Here is a 17,593-nt window from a genome sequence, read left to right as displayed (position 1 = left end):
GTGTGTGTGTATGTGACTGTGGTGTGTGTGTGTATGTGACTGTGGTGTGTGTATGTGACTGTGGTGTGTGTGTGTGACTGTGGTGTGTGTATGTGACTGTGGTGTGTGTGTATGTGACTGTGGTGTGTGTATGCGACTGTGGTGTGTGTGTGTGACTGTGGTGTGTGTGTATGTGACTGTGGTGTGTGTATGCGACTGTGGTGTGTGTGTGTGTGTGACTGTGGTGTGTGTATGTGACTGTGGTGTGTGTGTATGTGACTGTAGTGTGTGTGTGTGTGTGTGTGTTTCTGTGTGTCTGGTGTGTGTATGTGACTTTGGTGTGTGTATGTGATGTGTGGTGTGTGCGTATGTGACTGTGGTGTGTGTATGTGACTGTGGTGTGTGTGTGTGTATGTGACTGTGGTGTGTGTGTGTGACTGTGGTGTGTGTATGCGACTGTGGTGTGTGTGTGTGTGTGGGGGGGGGTGTATGCGACTGTGGTGTGTGTGTATGTGACTGTGGTGTGTGTATGCGACTGTAGTGTGTGTGTGTGTGTGACTGTGGTGTGTGTGTATGTGACTGTGATGTGTGTGTATGTGACTGTAGTGTGTGTGTGTATGTGACTGTAGTGTGTGTGTGTGTGTGTGTGTGTGTTTCTGTGTGTCTGTGGTGTGTGTATGTGACTTTGGTGTGTGTATGTGACTGTGGTGTGTGTATGTGACTGTGGTGTTTGTATGTGACTGTGGTGTGTGTGTGTGTGTGACTGTGTGTGTGTGTGTGTATGTGACTGTGGTGTGTGTGTGTGACTGTGGTGTGTGTATGTGACTGTGGTGTGTGTATGTGACTGTGGTGTGTGTATGTGACTGTGGTGTGTGTGTGTATGTGACTGTGGTGTGTGTATGTGACTGTGGTGTTTGTATGTGACTATGGTGTGAGTGTGTGTGTGTGTGTGTATGTGACTGTGGTGTGTGTGTATGTAACTGTGGTGTGTGTGTATGTGACTGTGGTGTGTGTGTGTATGTGACTGTGGTGTGTGTGTATGTAACTGTGGTGTGTGTGTAAGTGACTGTAGCGCCCCCTGGTGTGTTTCAGGTGAATGAGATTTATCAGGAGCCGTCTCTCGGAGCAAATATCAACATCGTCCTGGTGCAGATCATCCTGCTCTCCCCCACCAAGGTACTACTACTACTACTACTACTACTACTACTACTACTACTACTACTACTACTACCTTATGTAGTACTGATATATATGTTTAGTCCTGTGTCAGTCCTGTTTTTAGTCTTGGTTTAGTCCTGGTTTAGTCCTGGTTCTGACCCGGTCTTGTTCAGTCCCAGGAGCTGATCTCGGTGGGGGATCCTCAGAAGAGTCTGCAGAACGTGTGCACCTGGTCGTACCTCCACCAGAGAGACCAGAGAGAAGACCTGAGGCACGACCACACCATCTACCTGAGCAGACAGGAGTTTGGACCCTCCGGCATGCAGGGTGAGACCAGGGACCACACCAGGACCAGAGACCAAGACCAGGACCAGAGACCAAGACCAGAGATCAGACCAGAGACCAAGACTAGAGCAGAGACCAAGACCAGGACAAAGACCAGACCAGAGACCAAGACCAGACCAGAGACCAAGACCCAGACCAGAGACCAAGACCAGAGATCAGACCAGAGACCAGACAAGAGACCAAGACCAGAGACCAAGACCAGAGACCAAAGACCAGAGACCAGAGACCAAGACTAGAGCAGAGACCAAGACCAGGACAAAGACCAGACCAGAGACCAAGACCAGACTAGAGACCAAGACCAGACCAGAGACCAAGACCAGAGACCAAAGACCAGACCAGAGACCAGACCAGAGACCAAGACCAGAGACCAAGACCAGAGACCAAGACCAGACCAGAGACCAGACCAGAGACCAAGACCAGAGACCAAGACCAGACCAGAGACCAAGACTAGAGCAGAGACCAAGACCAGGACAAAGACCAGAGACCAAAAACCAGACAAGAGACCAGACAAGAGACCAGACCAGAGACCAAGACCAGAGACCTAAGACCAGACCAGAGACTAAGACCAGAGACCAAGACCAGAGACCAAAGACCAGACCAAAGACCAAGACCAGAGATCAAAGACCAAGACCAGAGACCAAAGACCAGACAAGGGACCAGACTAGACTAGAGACCAGAGACCAAAGACCAGACCAGAGACCAAGACCAGAGACCAAGACCAGAGACCAAAAACCAGACAAGAGAACAAGATCAGACCAAAGACCAGACAAGAGACCAGAGATCAGTCTAACACAGTCTGTGTGTTTAACAGTGTGTTGTGTGTTTTGTGTGTGTTACAGGGATGTGTGTCTGTGTGTGTTTAATAGTCTCTGTGTCTGCGTTAGTGTCTGTGTGTTTAACAGTGTGTTGTGTGTTTTGTGTGTGTTACAGGGATGTGTGTCTGTGTGTGTTTAATAGTCTCTGTGTCTGCGTTAGTGTCTGTGTGTTTAACAGTGTGTTGTGTGTGTGTCTGTGTGTGTTTAACAGTGTGTTGTGTGTGTTAGTGTGTTAGTGTGTTGTGTGTGTGTGTTTAAAAGTGTGTTGTGTGTGTGTTTGTGTGTGTTTAACAGTGTGTTGTGTGTGTTAGTGTGTTGTGTGTGTGTGTTTAACAGTGTGTGTTGTGTCTGTTCCAGGTTACGCTCCGGTCACGGGGATGTGTCGTCTCATTCGGAGTTGTGTTCTGGTGATGGACGACGGTTTCTCCTCGGCGTTCGTTGCAGCTCACGAGACCGGACATGTGTGAGATCATAATGCTACACATTAACAACACGCAAACAACACACTAATAACAAGCTAAAACCAGGCTAAGAACACACTAATAACACGCTAATAACACACTAATAACACACTAATAACACACTAATAACACACTAATAACACGCTAAAACCAGGCTAAGACAAGCTAACAACACGCTAACAACACACTAAAAACATGCCATTAACATGCTACAAACATGCTAACAACATGCTAAAAACATGTTCACAATACAATATTAACCCACAAGTAGGTTCAGTCCTGGTCACAGTTCCTCAGAACAGTTCGGTTACAGACTGTAGTAAGGCTGTAGTGGCTGAAGCAGTAATCAATGAAAATAAAAACATCACAACTACACAAAGTTCTACATTTTACACAAGTGTCCTGTAAAGCGTGTGTGTGTGTGTGTGTGTGTGTGTGTGTGCGTGTGTGTGTGTGTGTGTGTGTGTATGTGTGTGTGTGTGTGTGTGTATGTGTGTGTGTGTGTGTGTGTGTGTGTGTGCCTGCGTGTGTTTGTACGGTTCCTTGAGATGTGTGTAAAATCTCTTCAGTTCTGGTCAGAATGTTCAACAACAATTTGAACAGAGTCTTGGCTTCGTATCCAGGCACTCCACCCACACACTAGCATCGTTCTGTTATTTATAACTTTTCTAAAATCTAAATTTAAAATTTTGAACCTTTTACTGCGTTTATTAATGCTGTAGATCCAACATTAAATTCACTCCTGAAGCTAATAACACGCTAACAACATGCTAAAACATGCTAATAACATGCTAAGAACTTGCTAAAACTACTAACAACATGCTAAAAACACTAACAACACTCTAACAACACGCTAAAACCATGCTAAGAACATTCTAAAAACATGCTAAGAACATGCTAAGGACATGCTAACAATATCCTAAAAACACGCTAAGAAGACGCTAACAACAGTTTCAGTGTGTCCTCCTTCAGGCAGTTATAAGAAAGTGTCCACCAGAGTCTGACCACAACTGAAGAAGCCAAAAAATGACCAAACAACATTTGTCCAGTTTATAAACTGAATTTCTCCTTTGCCATGTGTTCCTTCAGTTTACAGTGTCTGTGTGTGTGTTTCCTTCACTTTAACACACTTTAATGTGTGTGGTGTGTGTGTGTTTGTGTTTGTGTTTGTGTACTTTAATGTGTGTGTTTCAGTCTGGGGATGGAGCACGACGGAGACGCCAACGACTGCGATGACGACGTTCACCTGGGAAGCATCATGTCTCCTCAGGTCCAGGCGTCTTTCTACAGATACCACTGGTCCAGGTGCTCATGGAGAGAACTGCACCAGTACCTGCAGTAAGGAAGGGCATCTGACACACACACGGGGAGGGCATATGACACATTGGCAGGGCATCTGACTCTTTGTGTGTTGTAGTACGTACGAGTGTCTCAGAGATGATCCGTTCCTTCCGTCGTGGCCTCCTCAGCCTCAGCTCCCGGGATTCGGCTTCTCCATGAACCAACAGTGTCAATACGACTGGGGCCCCGGGTTTACTACATGTACTACTGTGAGTACTACTACTACATGTCCTACTGTGAGTACTACTAGTACATGTCCTACTGTGAGTACTACTACTACATGTACTACTGTGAGTACTACTACTACATGTACTACTGTGAGTACTACTACTACATGTACTACTGTGAGTACTACTACTACTACTACTACTACTACTATTACTATTACATGTACTACTGTGAATACTACCACTACTACTACTACTGCTACTACTACATGTAGTAATGTGAGTACCATGTGTATATGTGTGTACTTATTGTGTACTTTTGCAGTACACACTGGTAGGCTTGTGTACTCGGCTCTGATGTGTGTATATTGTGTATATTTGTAGTACTTATTGTGTACTCTATGTACTTTTTGCAGTACACAGTGGTGGACCCATGCGCTCGGCTCTGGTGCAGTCACTACAACGACCCGTTTTACTGCAAGACCAAGAAAGGACCTCCTCTGGACGGGACCCAGTGTGGACCAGGACAGGTACTGAACCAGGACTAAACCAGGACTAAACCAGGACCAGGACAGTCTATGATCTCTTCTTACTGCACCACTGCTTTTGTTTATTTGTGTGTTTATCTCTCTGTTTCCATGGCGACTGTTTGTTGACCTCCCTGTTTCCGCGGCGACTGTCTCCAGCACTGTTTCCGTGGCAGCTGCGTGTACCTGGCCCCTCACATGATGCGCACTCACGGCTCGTGGGGCACCTGGGGTCCCTTTGGCCCCTGCTCCCGCTCCTGCCGCTCCGGAGTCCAGTTCAGGACCAGGATCTGCGACAGCCCCAGGTACGGCCAATCAGAGGGCTCGGCCACAGCTCGCAGCCAATCAGAGGCTTCGCTGCGGGTGAGGTCACAGTCTGAGCCAATCACAGCTCTCCTCTCTGTCTGCTGTTCTCAGGCCAGCCAACGGGGGGCGCCCCTGCTTTGGAAACAGCTATGAGTTCAGACTCTGCAACCAGGACACGGACTGTCCCCCGCTCACGGACTTCAGGTGAGGACTAAGACCTGGACCAGAACTAAACCAGGTCTAAACCAGGGCTAAACCAGGACTTAACCAGGACTGAACCAAGACTAAACCAGGACTCAACCAGGATTAAACCAGGACTAAACCAGGACTTAACCAGGACCTAACCAGGTCTAAACCAGGACTGAACCAGGACTGAACCAGGACTAAACCAGGTCTAAACCAGGACTGAACCAGGTCTAAACCAGGTCTAAACCAGGACTGAACCAGGACTTAACCATTACTAAACCAGGTCTAAACCAGGTCTAAACCAGGTCTAAACCAGGACTGAACTAAAGAGCCAATCAGAAGCCTTTGTTTGTGGTTCATTTATAACAAATGTCTTTCTCACTTTTAATTTTTCCTCAAAATTTCTGTAATTTTTTCTCAAATAGTTTTCTTTTTCTTCACATTTTATTTCAAATCACTTCTGTGACTTATTCTATTATGTCCTAACTACTTATTTCTATATTCTACATTAAGAATCGTTTTTAGGGTTTTTGTGACATAAACGAGTTTTAGTTTTATCGCTTATTGTCTCTTCAATCCGTCTGCCCTTCTAACAGAGACTAACGCTCACTGTTGTTCTTCAGGGCCGAGCAGTGTAAAGTGTGGAACCCATTTTTTGAGCACAACGGAACCAAACACCACTGGCTCCCCCTAGAGCATCCGGACCGTAAGTGCAGCTCCACCTGGTTTTTAAAGTCAAAGTTTAAACTGTTTTAATTTTACTCATTGTTCACCCTGAATCATGTGACCTCTGCGTCGTCACAGTAACAGAGCTTCCCGTGGCCTCGCTTTGGTTCTGGAAGTACGTTTATCCATTAATTTTCACTACAGACTTTTGGAAAATTTCAAATACTTGTGCACAACAGAGAAGACTTATGGATTCCTAGAGTCACCAGCAATAACTTCAGAAATTGTTTATGGATTCCCAGTGCAGCCTCGTTTGGCCGCCGAGAGCTCTGTGCAGCGTCTGTCTCAGTTTCACGGCACCTGGTCTGTCGTGCAGCGACCAAAAGCGAGTGTCTCTGGCTTCAGCAGACTCAGTTTCACGTTCATGACACATTGGCTGTTATGTGGCTGTTGTGTGATTGAGCGAGATCTTTGGCATTTTTCATCCTAACGACATGAAACTTGGCGCTGCACACTCCTGTACCGTGAGGACGACTTCCTTCAAATTTGAGATCAGTTGGATGAGCGGTTCGAGAGTTATGCGTGGAACAGACAAACAAACAAACAAACAAACAAACCAGCAAGAGGAGACACAGAGACGCGTTCATTGCATTTATACATTCTAGATTAACAGGTCAAAGTCATCGCGGCGGCTAACCCAAGCCCTGGGGTTTCAAAATGACCGCTCATTCATGTCAGTGGGCTGAGCTCAATATCTCATGATCCCAGATTTGTCTTTAGCTCGGTGAGGTTCTTCCGGTGGCTCTGGGGATTTTCAAAATCAAGAACTGGGACATTCTCGGTTTGTGGTGATTTTTAATTATAAACTTGTGAAACGAGCGTGGAATTAAGGAAAACTATTCTGCACTCGGCCCATACATGAGTCGGTATAGTCACATTTTCTTTGTGTTTTGGTCGTTTTTAAGCAGCTTTTCTGTATTTTACCCAAACAAATGACCGTTTATGTCTCTTAACTGTTGGCAGGATCAGATTGGTCAAACAGAGAAACACCTGGGACATTTCTTGTTTAAAACTGGATAAATCACTGGTTTTGTATAAATCTGCTGGGACAGGAGACACAGGCTCAAAACTGGGACTGTCCTGGATAAACAGGGACGTCTGGTCTAGTTTCAGAAACAGATTTTAAATAAAAGTTCAACTCTTGTGTTCAATCTCTGATCTTCTCTGAAACTTACTCCCAGACTCGGGGGGCTCTGTGGGGCTCCGTACGTGTTTTTATTGTTGTATATTCGAGTAAAAGTCTTTGTGTCGTTTCAGCCGACGAGCGATGCCGTCTGTTCTGCGTTTCCACGGAGACGGGCGCCGTGGTGGACATGGGCCGAGTGGTGCATGATGGGACTTTGTGTTCTTACGAGGACCAGCACAGCGTGTGCGTGAGAGGAGACTGTGAGGTCCATACTCGGTTTGCATTAAGAGTCTGCACCATTTAACCAAAACACTTAAAGCTGCATGGTGTAACTTTTCAGGCGAAGGGTCCATCAAATGTTAGTGCTTTGTCTGGAATGTTTCACAGTACGGCATTAAACATTTCTATCGTCACAGAGACCAAACCAGATCAAGTTACAGGTCAGATCTGTGGAGATAATATAAGATTATTCTTCTTTCTGCTCCTTTTCATTCATTTCTTGTGTGTTTGATGTTGTGACACTGTTGATATCTTTTTATACTTTATGAGATAAATAAATAAATCTGTGGAGAGGCGACCCCGCTCACAGTCAGCTTTTCTGTGGAATCAATTTATAGTTCAAAGACGCTTTTAAAACACAAAGCAAAAAATTATAAATCAAAATACCAAATAAAAAAATCAAACAAAAACATAAATAAAATATTTTAAAATAGAAATATATAAGATTGCAGTCTGATTATTTGTGTAATTTTGTAAAATATCTGTCTTTGTCTCTTTTATTTTTGTTCTGCATTTTTCTCAATTTTTTATTATTATTATTTTTTTTTTTTGATGCCGTTTTCTTTGGTTCTGATTTTTCTGGTTTGATTTTTTGGTTCAGTTTTGGTACAGGTGTGACAGGTGGGTGGGGTTTCCGTGGTGCATTCTCATTGGTACATTTATGTTTGACGGACAGCTGAGCCTGGAGCTCCTGAACCTGTTGTGGATATTTCCTGCTGAAGTTTTAGTGCTACAACGTGATTCTGTACAGAGGAAGTTCTGGACAAACTTGTTTCAGTCGCCAAAATTACAGTAGGAAACGTCCACAACAGCATCAGGAGCCCCAGGCCCAGCTGTCCGTCAAACGTAAATGAGCCAATGAGAATGCACCATGTAAGCCCCGCCCATCTGTCACACCTGTCACACCTGTACCAAAACTGAAAGAAAAAGGTAAAATGAGAAAAAGAATCAGAACCAAAGAAAACATCACCAAACAAAACTGAGACAGACGTGCAACAAAAACAAAATGCTTCCAAAGGGGCATAGACAGATATTTTACATGATTACACAAATAATTTGATTGTAAATATATTTATTTTATTTTTTGTGTTTTTGTTTGATTTTGGTATTTTGATTTATCAGTTTTTGCTTGATGTTTTAAAACGTCTTTGAACTATTTGAACTTTGAACAATTTCAACATTTATTCCATATTTTTGGGGGCATTTTTGAGCTATAAAATCACCTGTAATTGAATAAATGTAAAGTCGAGCTGTTTAATGTCACACTGTGGAACATTCCAGGCAGAGCAATGAGGTCTCAGTAGACACAAACAAGGTGATGGATCACAAAGTTACACAGTGCACCTTTAAGATCAGTATATTTAAGATTTTACTCGACCTTTTACAATTTAATTCCCAGTTTGGCCGTTTTTTAGGTTTTAATTTTTACTTTGTGCTTGTAAATCATGACAATACACTAGGGAATTTCACAACTGTTATGATAGCAACCACTTCAGCAGCAAAGTCACAACACTGTTATACAATAAAGAAGATCATATGATGATGTGGGCGGATGTGGTGGAGACACGGATCGAGAGCGAGGAGCAGATCAGACCAGAGTGTTTTCTCTCTGTGCTTCGTCTCTTTGTATTTAAATGTGTTTGTGGTTTGTTTTTAGCACGTGGGCTGTGACGGACAGATCGCGTCAGACCAAGCCGAGGATCGCTGTGGCGTCTGCGGAGGAGACAACTCCAGCTGCAAAGTCATCAAAGGGAATTTCACCAGGAGCACGCGCAAAAACGGTACAGAAACTTGCTCAAAATACTGCTCTAAATATTGTTAAAATACTGACTCCTGACCTCTGACCCCTGACTTCTCACCCCTGACCTCTGACCCCTGACCTCTGACCCCTGAAACCTCCTCTACACTTTTGTGCTTTTAGGTTTCCTCAAAATCCTGGAGATCCCCAAAGGAGCACGTCACCTGCTGGTCCAAGAGTTCAAGTCCACACCACACGTCCTCGGTACAGACCTGGTTTAGTCCTGGTTTAGTCCTGGTTTAGTCCTGGGTTAGTCCTGGGTTAGTTCTGTTTAGGTCTTGTTTCGGTCTTGGTTTAGTCCGGGTTCAGTCCTGGTTTAGTCCTGGTTTTAAACCTAGTTTAGTCCTGGTTTAGTCCTGGTTTTAAACTGGTCTCTGACGTCTTTTGCAGCGGTGAAGAACATGGACACTGGTCATGTGTTCCTGAATGACGAACATCATCTCCCAGAATCCCGCGGGCTGGTGGAGGGGGGCGTGGCCTGGCAGTATGTAAATGAGGAGGGGGTGGAGTCTGTGCAGACATCCGGCCCCCTGAGCTCCAGCGTCCTGCTCATGGTGAATATATAAACATATAGAGATATACTACAGTGTATCATATATTTATATATATATTTTTTTCTCCTCAGGTTCGCTCTCACGGTTCTCACAGCTCGGGTAAAGTCACGGTGTCGTATAAATACGTCCTGCAGGAGGCGCTGCGCTCGGGTCTGGACTCAAACCTGCTGCTGGAGGACGCCATGTTCTACGAGTGGGCCCTGAAGAAGTGGTCCTCCTGCTCCCGGCCCTGCGGAGGAGGTACTGCAAGTACTACGAGTACTAATACTACATATACTTCATATACTACAAGTACTATTGCTACTGCTGCTGCATTAGTTTAATCCCAACTGTGTCAAAAGTCACTGAAAAATGCATTTCCCATAAATCACTGCACACACAGTCTGTTAGACACACGCTGTGTTCTGATTGGCTGACACTGCACACCAGAAGCTGCTCCACACTGGAGCACACACTGTGTCTCAGGTCTGTGTCCGACCAGCTGGACTCAAACCTCTGAAACTACAAACACTAAACCCTGAAGGATCTGGACGTCAGAGTCAGATTCTGTCAGAGTTTCACTGCACAGACACGTTAAACCAGCAGGGGGCGTCTGCATGATTCAGATTTGACACAGCTTCAACTGACCTGAGGCATAAATGTAAGTCTGTATCACAAAGCTCTGTGCTGTTATCAGGTTGTAGTGGGAGAATTACAATTTAGCAGAAGTCACGACGGCCGCTTTTGGCCCCTGGGCCACTTTGCTCCAAACCCCTGAAGGTTCTGGACTGAAGCTCCTTCCACTGTAGAGTCAGAGTCATGTTCTCTCTGAATATCACTGGAACATGATCATATCATTTGGAAAACTATGTCAATGTCATGACATCATTTATTTGTTTGTTGTTTCCAGGGCGACAGTACACTCGCTTCGGCTGCAGGAGAAAAGCCGACGGGAAAATGGTTCATCGAATGTTCTGCTCCAACATTACCAAACCCCGAGCCATCAGCCGCTTATGTAACAGAGAAGACTGCTCCACCCCAGAGTAAGAATATTACAAATACTACTAATACTACGAATACTATGAATACTACTACTAAACCAGAGTAAGACGTGTACCAGTACTATAAATCCTAACTGCTGCTTGTAACTTTACTTTCAAATGTAAAAATGCTTTAAACCCAGATGCCCTCCCGTGTAAGTCTCTCTAACCCAGATGCCCTCCCTTTGGCGTGTGCAGGTGGGTGGTGGGACCCTGGCAGACCTGTAGCGCCTCCTGTGGGGCGTCAGGGTGGCAGAGGCGCTGGGTGTCGTGTCAGCAGGTCTCCTCCGGGGGGCAGCAGCGCTCTGTCCCCTCCAAACTCTGCTCCACGGACAAACCAGAGAGCAAGAGGAGCTGCAACCGCCACAGCTGCCCCGCCGTGTGGAGGGGCGGAGCCTGGGGACAGGTGAGAGCCAATCAGGAGGAGGGAGGGGCTACTACTACTACTACTATTACTACTACTGTTACCGTGACCTTTGACCTCTGACCTGTCACGTTCTTCGGTTTGATCTGTTCCGCTCTGTGTGTTTGTGTTCTCCAGTGCTCTGTGACCTGCGGCGGCTCGGGGACGCAGGAGCGACAGGTGAAGTGTCTCTCACCTGACGGGGTACCTGGAAACTGTACTGGTCCTCAGCCAATCACAACGAAGACCTGCCTGGCCCCGCCCTGCTCCGGTATGCGTCAGCCAATCAGAGCACAGCACCATCACAGCCACGTTATATGATGTTTTTTTTATTTTTTATAATGAATTAATTGTTCTAAATTAAATAGTTCTGAATTATTCTCCTAGGAATATTCTCCTTCGAGGTACCATGGAAATAATAATAATAATAATTCCAAATTGAAGTTTAGATTTACATGGTCTTAAATTTTTATTAGAATTTAATTATTTTTAGTTGGAATTAAAGTGATCATGTAAACCTGGCAAATGTAAAATTAAACAACTGAAGATAATCCTTTACACAGCTTTAACTGAGAGAACGGACAACACAGCAACACGAGTAAAGTGTTCAGTGTGTCTCATAGCGCCCCCTGTTGGTCTGTGTGTTTCAGGAGAGCAGAAGAACTCCATTGTGCGCTGGTTGTCCAGATCGACTCCAGACGTGACTCCTCGCTCCAGTCAGTATTTTTTTTATATTTTATACTTCTATATGTTTATATTTGTGTGTTCAGAGCGTCAGTTTTCTTCTGTTTATTTCAGAGACCTGTTTTATTTATTTATATGACAGAAGCCAAAGTTTTCTCTAAGAACTAATCACAGAGAAATGACCCAGGCTCAGATGTGTTTAAAATGGATCAAAGTGTCTTAATAATAATAATAATAATGATAATAAGCTGCTTCTTCAGTTCTGGTCAGACTCTGGTGACACTTCCTTATATCTGCCTGAAGAAGGAGCTAACTACGCTGAAACTACACTGAAACTAACACACACACTTGTTTACGGTTTCTGTTTGTTAGCTCAGCCAATACATGCATCCTGAATTTTCGAAGCATCCGAAAAAGTGAGCATCAAATCACCATGTTTGATTTCCCAGTGGGATGTCTCTATTGTCAAAGTCGACATTTTGTCTTTTATTCTCTGCAAAATCGGGATGATTTCTTAGGCAGTCAAATGTTTCCTTTTTGGTTCTTCCTGTGGATCAATCCTGTCCATCACCTTCACCTTTCACTGTTTTTCAATTCCGTTGGGAAGAAAAACAGTTTGAACAGAGGTTTGAGTCACACACTTTTGCATTTATGGAGTTTGCAAACAAATTTCTCGAGTTGTTTTCCGCTGTTAGGATCCAACAACCACACAATTACGATGTCCGAATCCCAAAACTAAAATATGACAATATCAGAACCAGAAACAAAAGGGAAATGGTTCAAAAGACTTGAAAAGATTGACTTTGTCAATAGACACATCCCACTGGGAAAACAAACATGGAGGTTTGATGCTCACTTTTTCTAAGGATCCTTCCCAGTATGAATTGTGAGATGACCGGAAGTTCCAAATTTGTGATGCATGGATTGAACTGCACTAAGTGGGAACAGGCTGTGAATACTGATTTCTTTGTTTTGATTTAGGGCTGAGTTGTAAATAGCAGACTTTCTCCGTTTCTGTTCAGAGAAGGATTGTCTTTCTTAACAAAAACTCTCCTCTCAAGCCAGTTCTTTTCTCTGGCTCAGATCTGTACCTCCCTGTCCTCAGAGGAGTGGTTAGTGTCTTTGAGATGGAGATGCACATTAGACTGGGGTCCTGAGTTGCTCATCTGTGTTTTATCCTTTGGGTCGACCAGTTTCTGTCTTAAAGTGTTTGTTGGTTTGAAATAGGCTGTGATTTCACGTTCTCAGAAACAGCAGTCATCTAAGGAATAATTAAACCTTTTCTCCTGGTTTCTGATTCTCTTTAGTCCTGTTTTCTGGCTGTGTTTATTTTATTGAAGATCATTTAGGATCTCCACAAAGAGAGAGAACTTTCTGCATGTGTTTTTCTTCTTTCCTTCTGTGTTGAAATGTTTGAATATCTCCAGTTTTTTCCTGCAGTTGATGGTGATTCTCTCGGTTTAGGCTGTTTGTGTCTCTGTGTATTTTCGATCGTGTCGTTGACCATCGTGTTATTTTGTTTTTCAGAGCAGCGTTGCCGTGGCGACCGCTCGGTGTTCTGTCAAATGGAGGTTCTGACCCGGTACTGCTCCCTGCCCGGATACAGAGTCATGTGCTGCGTGTCCTGTGGGAAACTCAACAACACCGACTTAAACCAGACCCAGTACACCTTAAACCAAATCCAGTCCACCTTAAACCACCAGACAGATAATCAGACCACCTTAAACTCGTCAACATCCCATAATAACAGCACAGACCCACCGTCCAGGAGAGAAGAGACCAGGTCAGAAACTAAACCAGGACTGAACCAAGACTAAACTAGGATTGAACCAGGACTAAATTAGGACTAAACCGTGTCTAAACCGCATCTAAACCGGGTCTAAACCGGGCCTAAACTAAGACTAAACTGAGACTGAAACAAGACTGAAACAAGACCAAACCAGGGCTAAACCAGGACTACACCGGGACTACACCGGGACTGAACGAGGACTAAATCAGGACTTTTGAAGTAATTAGTATGAGTAATTTTTTTTTCTCTCTCAGTTTAACCACTCCTCCCCCTGATGACATCACTATAGAGGCCCCGCCCCCTCACGTTGTCACCACAGAGGCCCCGCCCCCTGACAACATCACCACAGAGGCCCCGCCCCCTGATGACATCACCACAGAAGCCCCGCCCTCTCGAGTTGTCACCACAGAAGCCCCGCCCCCTGACGACATCACCACAGAAGCCCCTCCCCCTGACGACATCACCACAGAGGCCCCGCCTCCTGAGGACATCACAGACTTTGTTTACGTCGAGTACGAGGACGATTACGACGACTTCTCCAGCTTCGGGACGGAGAGCTCTGATTGGACGGAGGCTCCGACAACAGTTTACACCACAACATCACCGCAAACAACAACAACAACAACAACGGTAACCACAACAACAAGCAAAAGAACCCCAAAACGACCACGGAAACCGTCCCGAGCTGAGACCAGGGCCTCCCCTGCGCCCCCTACTGGCCCTGAGGTGCAGTACCGCGTGGTGGGCGTTCCCGTGGCGACGCAGAGTGACTTTGTGCCGAGGAAAACGCCGCGATTTGGTGAAAGAACTCAGAACAAACGAATCCAAGAGCTACTCCGAGAAAAGAGACGAAGACTAGACCCCACTATGGACTTATAACAGGACCAAGACCAGGACTAGACCAGGACTAAAACAGGACTGAACCAGGACTGAACCAGGAATAAACCAGGACTGAACTAGGACTAAACCAAGACTAAACCAGGACTAAACTGGGTCTAAACTAGGTCTGAACCAGGTCTGAACCAGGTCTGAACCAGGTCTGAACCAAGACTGAACCAGGTCTAAACCAAGACTAAACCAGGATTAAACTAGGACTAAACCAGGAGTAAATCAGGACTAAACTGGATCTAAACCAGGACTGAACCAGAACTAAACCAGGACTAAACTGGGTCTAAACCAGGTCTGAACAAAGACTGAACCAGGTCTAAACCAGGACTGAACCAGGTCTGAACAAAGACTGAACCAGGTCTAAACCAGTACTGAACCAGGTCTAAACCAGGACTGAACCAGGACTGAACCAGGACTAAACCAGGACTGAACCAGAGGCACAGAAGGGACTGAACCACACCAGGAGAGACCGTTTCTCTCTTTTGTTCTTTTGTTTATATTTGCACATCAGTAAAAGCTGCTGCAGTTCTTCAGATTCAAACCCGTTTGGATCGGCGCGTTTGACCCATCCTCCTGCTGCGTTTGACCCGTCCTTTAGCTGCATGTGTACTTTCAATAAATATGTTACTCGAGTAAAACGTGATTTCAAAAATGCTGAAAGAGAAGCTCAGAACTACTGCGACTGAAACAACTTCCAAATGTAAAGGTTTTGTGATACAAGACTGCCCCCCTCTGGTACAACAGCATAACAACAGGCTATAGGAGAAACTCAACTTTAAAGCTGCACTGTGTAACTTTTCTGATGGTGCTTCCATCACCTGCTTGTTTCTATGGACACGTCATTGCTCTGCCTGGAATGTTCCACAGCAAAACTTTACATTTATTCATTTACAGGTGGTTTTATAGCTCAAAAATCGCTACAAAACAGACATCCTGACTGTAACTTGGTCTGGTTTGGTCTCCGTGGTGACAGAAAAGTGTAATGCCGTACTGTGAAACATTCCAGACCAAGCAAACAATGTGACGGACCCTCCACCAGAAAAGTTACTCAATGCAGCTTTAACTAATATGTGTTGAATCGAACAGAACAGAACAGAACCCGGCAGCAGAGGTGTAAATATGATCTGGAGAGATGTGGAAATGTTTCAGAGTGTTTGAAATAAAGCAACAAGAAAGAACAGCCAAGTGTCTCGAGTGAATCATCTGATCCTCTCTTTTTCTGTCCGTCTCTTCCTCCAGTGTTGCCAGATTGGGAGGTTTTTGTCAATGTTTAGTCACAGAAACATTTAATCTTTGAACAAACCATGTGTGATCCATTGTTGGGCTTTTTAAAAACATTACCAAGATTGAGAAAACATGTTAAATGTAGAACAGTATTTTCATTTATCACAGAAAAAAAAAGTAATTTAGTCAAATAATTGAATAAACCTGTTGTAACGTAATCTATTGGCTTTCTAAAAAAAAAAAAAAACATGAGAGAAAATTCAGAAAACATGTTATCAAGATTTTTTTTTCCACTGACAAAATTTCAAAACATTTTCACAAGTTTTTCATGACCTAAAGGGAATTTTCCACGACTTTACAGCACCTCCATGTGTAGAATTGATCAGGGTTAAATCTGAAATGTGAACTCTTTCCTCTCCCCTTATGGTTTGGGATTATAGTTTTTGAACATTCAAAATCCTGTCAGTGCATTTATTGTCGTCTCTTTTAAACAAAAAGCACCAAGACATTCAGAAATAATCAGAACAGACTCATGAAAACTTAAGAGAACACTGCAGTTGTGTGAAAGAGATACTATAATTCCATGACTTTTTCAGGATTTCCATGACCTTGGGAACCATGTGTTCTGTAATACCTTTGGTAAAAAGTCGAACAGTGTTTTCATCACACATAAAAATGAATATCATCAACGGTCGACTACAGTCTCGGCTACGACAAGAACATCTGCAAACACAGAACCAGAGACTCAAACATCGAGAAACTGAATCTGTGCAGCAGCTGAAAACACCGAGAGGTCTGAACGTAGACAACGTCTGTTAGGGAGCATCATTTACCCAAGTTTTTGAATTTTTTTTTTTAAATCAATCTGTACCTAGTATCAGTTTTTTACACTTGCTAAAGTAAAGTTCTGTGAAATTTCCTGAAATTCTCTTGATGTTTACTGGGTCCACCAAACCTCTGGAATTTTAGCGCCTGTGGCCTTAAATCTGAGCTGAAAAATCTGTTTTTCTTTAATAACATTCTTATTCTTTCTGGAAACCCTGAGCCGTACCTGTCACTGAGTCACACTCTTACTGTCACACTCACTCACTTGCTCCACTTTTTTTTTATGCAGTTTCTGATCACTACAGAAAGAACAAACTTTATTCACTCATTTCATCTTTGGCCTTTGTTTTTACTGGATAATTATGAAAAAAACAAAATTGTCAAATCTTAGAAAGTTCTGAAGACAGAAATATAAAATTGGGACCAAGAGATGCACAATAGCAACATTTATATTCAACTTTCATTGACACCATGGCCCTAAATTGATCATTTTTTGAAGTTATTTGAGAAAAACTTCTATCAGAGCTTTATGGATGGCGTGAGGATGGAACTTGGAACTGGCTCGGTGGACTCGGTTTTATTCAACTGAACAAATATTCAACTGGAACAAATATTCCAGATTTTCTTTTAATTGGTTTCGTCACATTTTAAAATTGGGTACAAGTTGAATTTCTGACATTGGGGCAAATAATGCAGCCTAGTGTCCGTTCATTTGTGCCTCCATAAAACTGAACACGAGTCAAAGTCCCATGTGGTTTCTTGCTTTATTGTTATTTCATATCGTATTGATTGGTGTGAAAACAAAAAAAACACCCAAACTTGTTGAAAGTCGCCCAAATATCTGCCCACCTAAAGCTTCCCCTCCCACCCGACATCGTCAAAAATGGACAGACACCCGCCCAATCTGGAAACACTGTCCTTCTCCTCCAACCCACGTTCTGCATCTTCACATTTTATCTAAATAAGAAAAACAAAAACAAAACACACACACAC

At 44.0% G+C, this 17,593-nt stretch overlaps 1 protein-coding gene across 1 annotated transcript in view; it reads left to right on the top strand.

The window, feature by feature from the left end:
• Positions 1-15,729, top strand: part of LOC110174988 (A disintegrin and metalloproteinase with thrombospondin motifs 2-like) — a 31,477-nt gene extending 15,748 nt beyond the window's left edge. The window contains exons 6-25 of the mRNA XM_020941101.2: positions 1,072-1,155; positions 1,311-1,464; positions 2,655-2,760; positions 3,953-4,096; positions 4,176-4,308; positions 4,683-4,796; positions 4,953-5,098; positions 5,211-5,303; positions 5,909-5,991; positions 7,269-7,402; positions 9,074-9,197; positions 9,338-9,418; positions 9,605-9,768; positions 9,840-10,008; positions 10,658-10,790; positions 10,986-11,193; positions 11,329-11,461; positions 11,841-11,906; positions 13,402-13,657; positions 13,918-15,729. Coding sequence (XP_020796760.1) covers positions 1,072-1,155; positions 1,311-1,464; positions 2,655-2,760; positions 3,953-4,096; positions 4,176-4,308; positions 4,683-4,796; positions 4,953-5,098; positions 5,211-5,303; positions 5,909-5,991; positions 7,269-7,402; positions 9,074-9,197; positions 9,338-9,418; positions 9,605-9,768; positions 9,840-10,008; positions 10,658-10,790; positions 10,986-11,193; positions 11,329-11,461; positions 11,841-11,906; positions 13,402-13,657; positions 13,918-14,542 — 3,150 coding nt within the window. The 3' untranslated portion in view covers positions 14,543-15,729. The remainder of the gene's footprint in view (positions 1-1,071; positions 1,156-1,310; positions 1,465-2,654; positions 2,761-3,952; positions 4,097-4,175; positions 4,309-4,682; positions 4,797-4,952; positions 5,099-5,210; positions 5,304-5,908; positions 5,992-7,268; positions 7,403-9,073; positions 9,198-9,337; positions 9,419-9,604; positions 9,769-9,839; positions 10,009-10,657; positions 10,791-10,985; positions 11,194-11,328; positions 11,462-11,840; positions 11,907-13,401; positions 13,658-13,917) is intronic.
• Positions 15,730-17,593: the final 1,864 nt, after the last annotated feature.

Source organism: Boleophthalmus pectinirostris, unplaced genomic scaffold, assembly GCF_026225935.1.
Source record: "Boleophthalmus pectinirostris isolate CB_2022bp ecotype Guang Dong unplaced genomic scaffold, ASM2622593v1 HiC_scaffold_12, whole genome shotgun sequence".
Lineage (NCBI taxonomy): Eukaryota > Metazoa > Chordata > Actinopteri > Gobiiformes > Gobiidae > Boleophthalmus > Boleophthalmus pectinirostris.
Note: the sequence above shows the minus strand (reverse complement) of the source record. Positions and strands in the feature narration are given on the sequence as shown.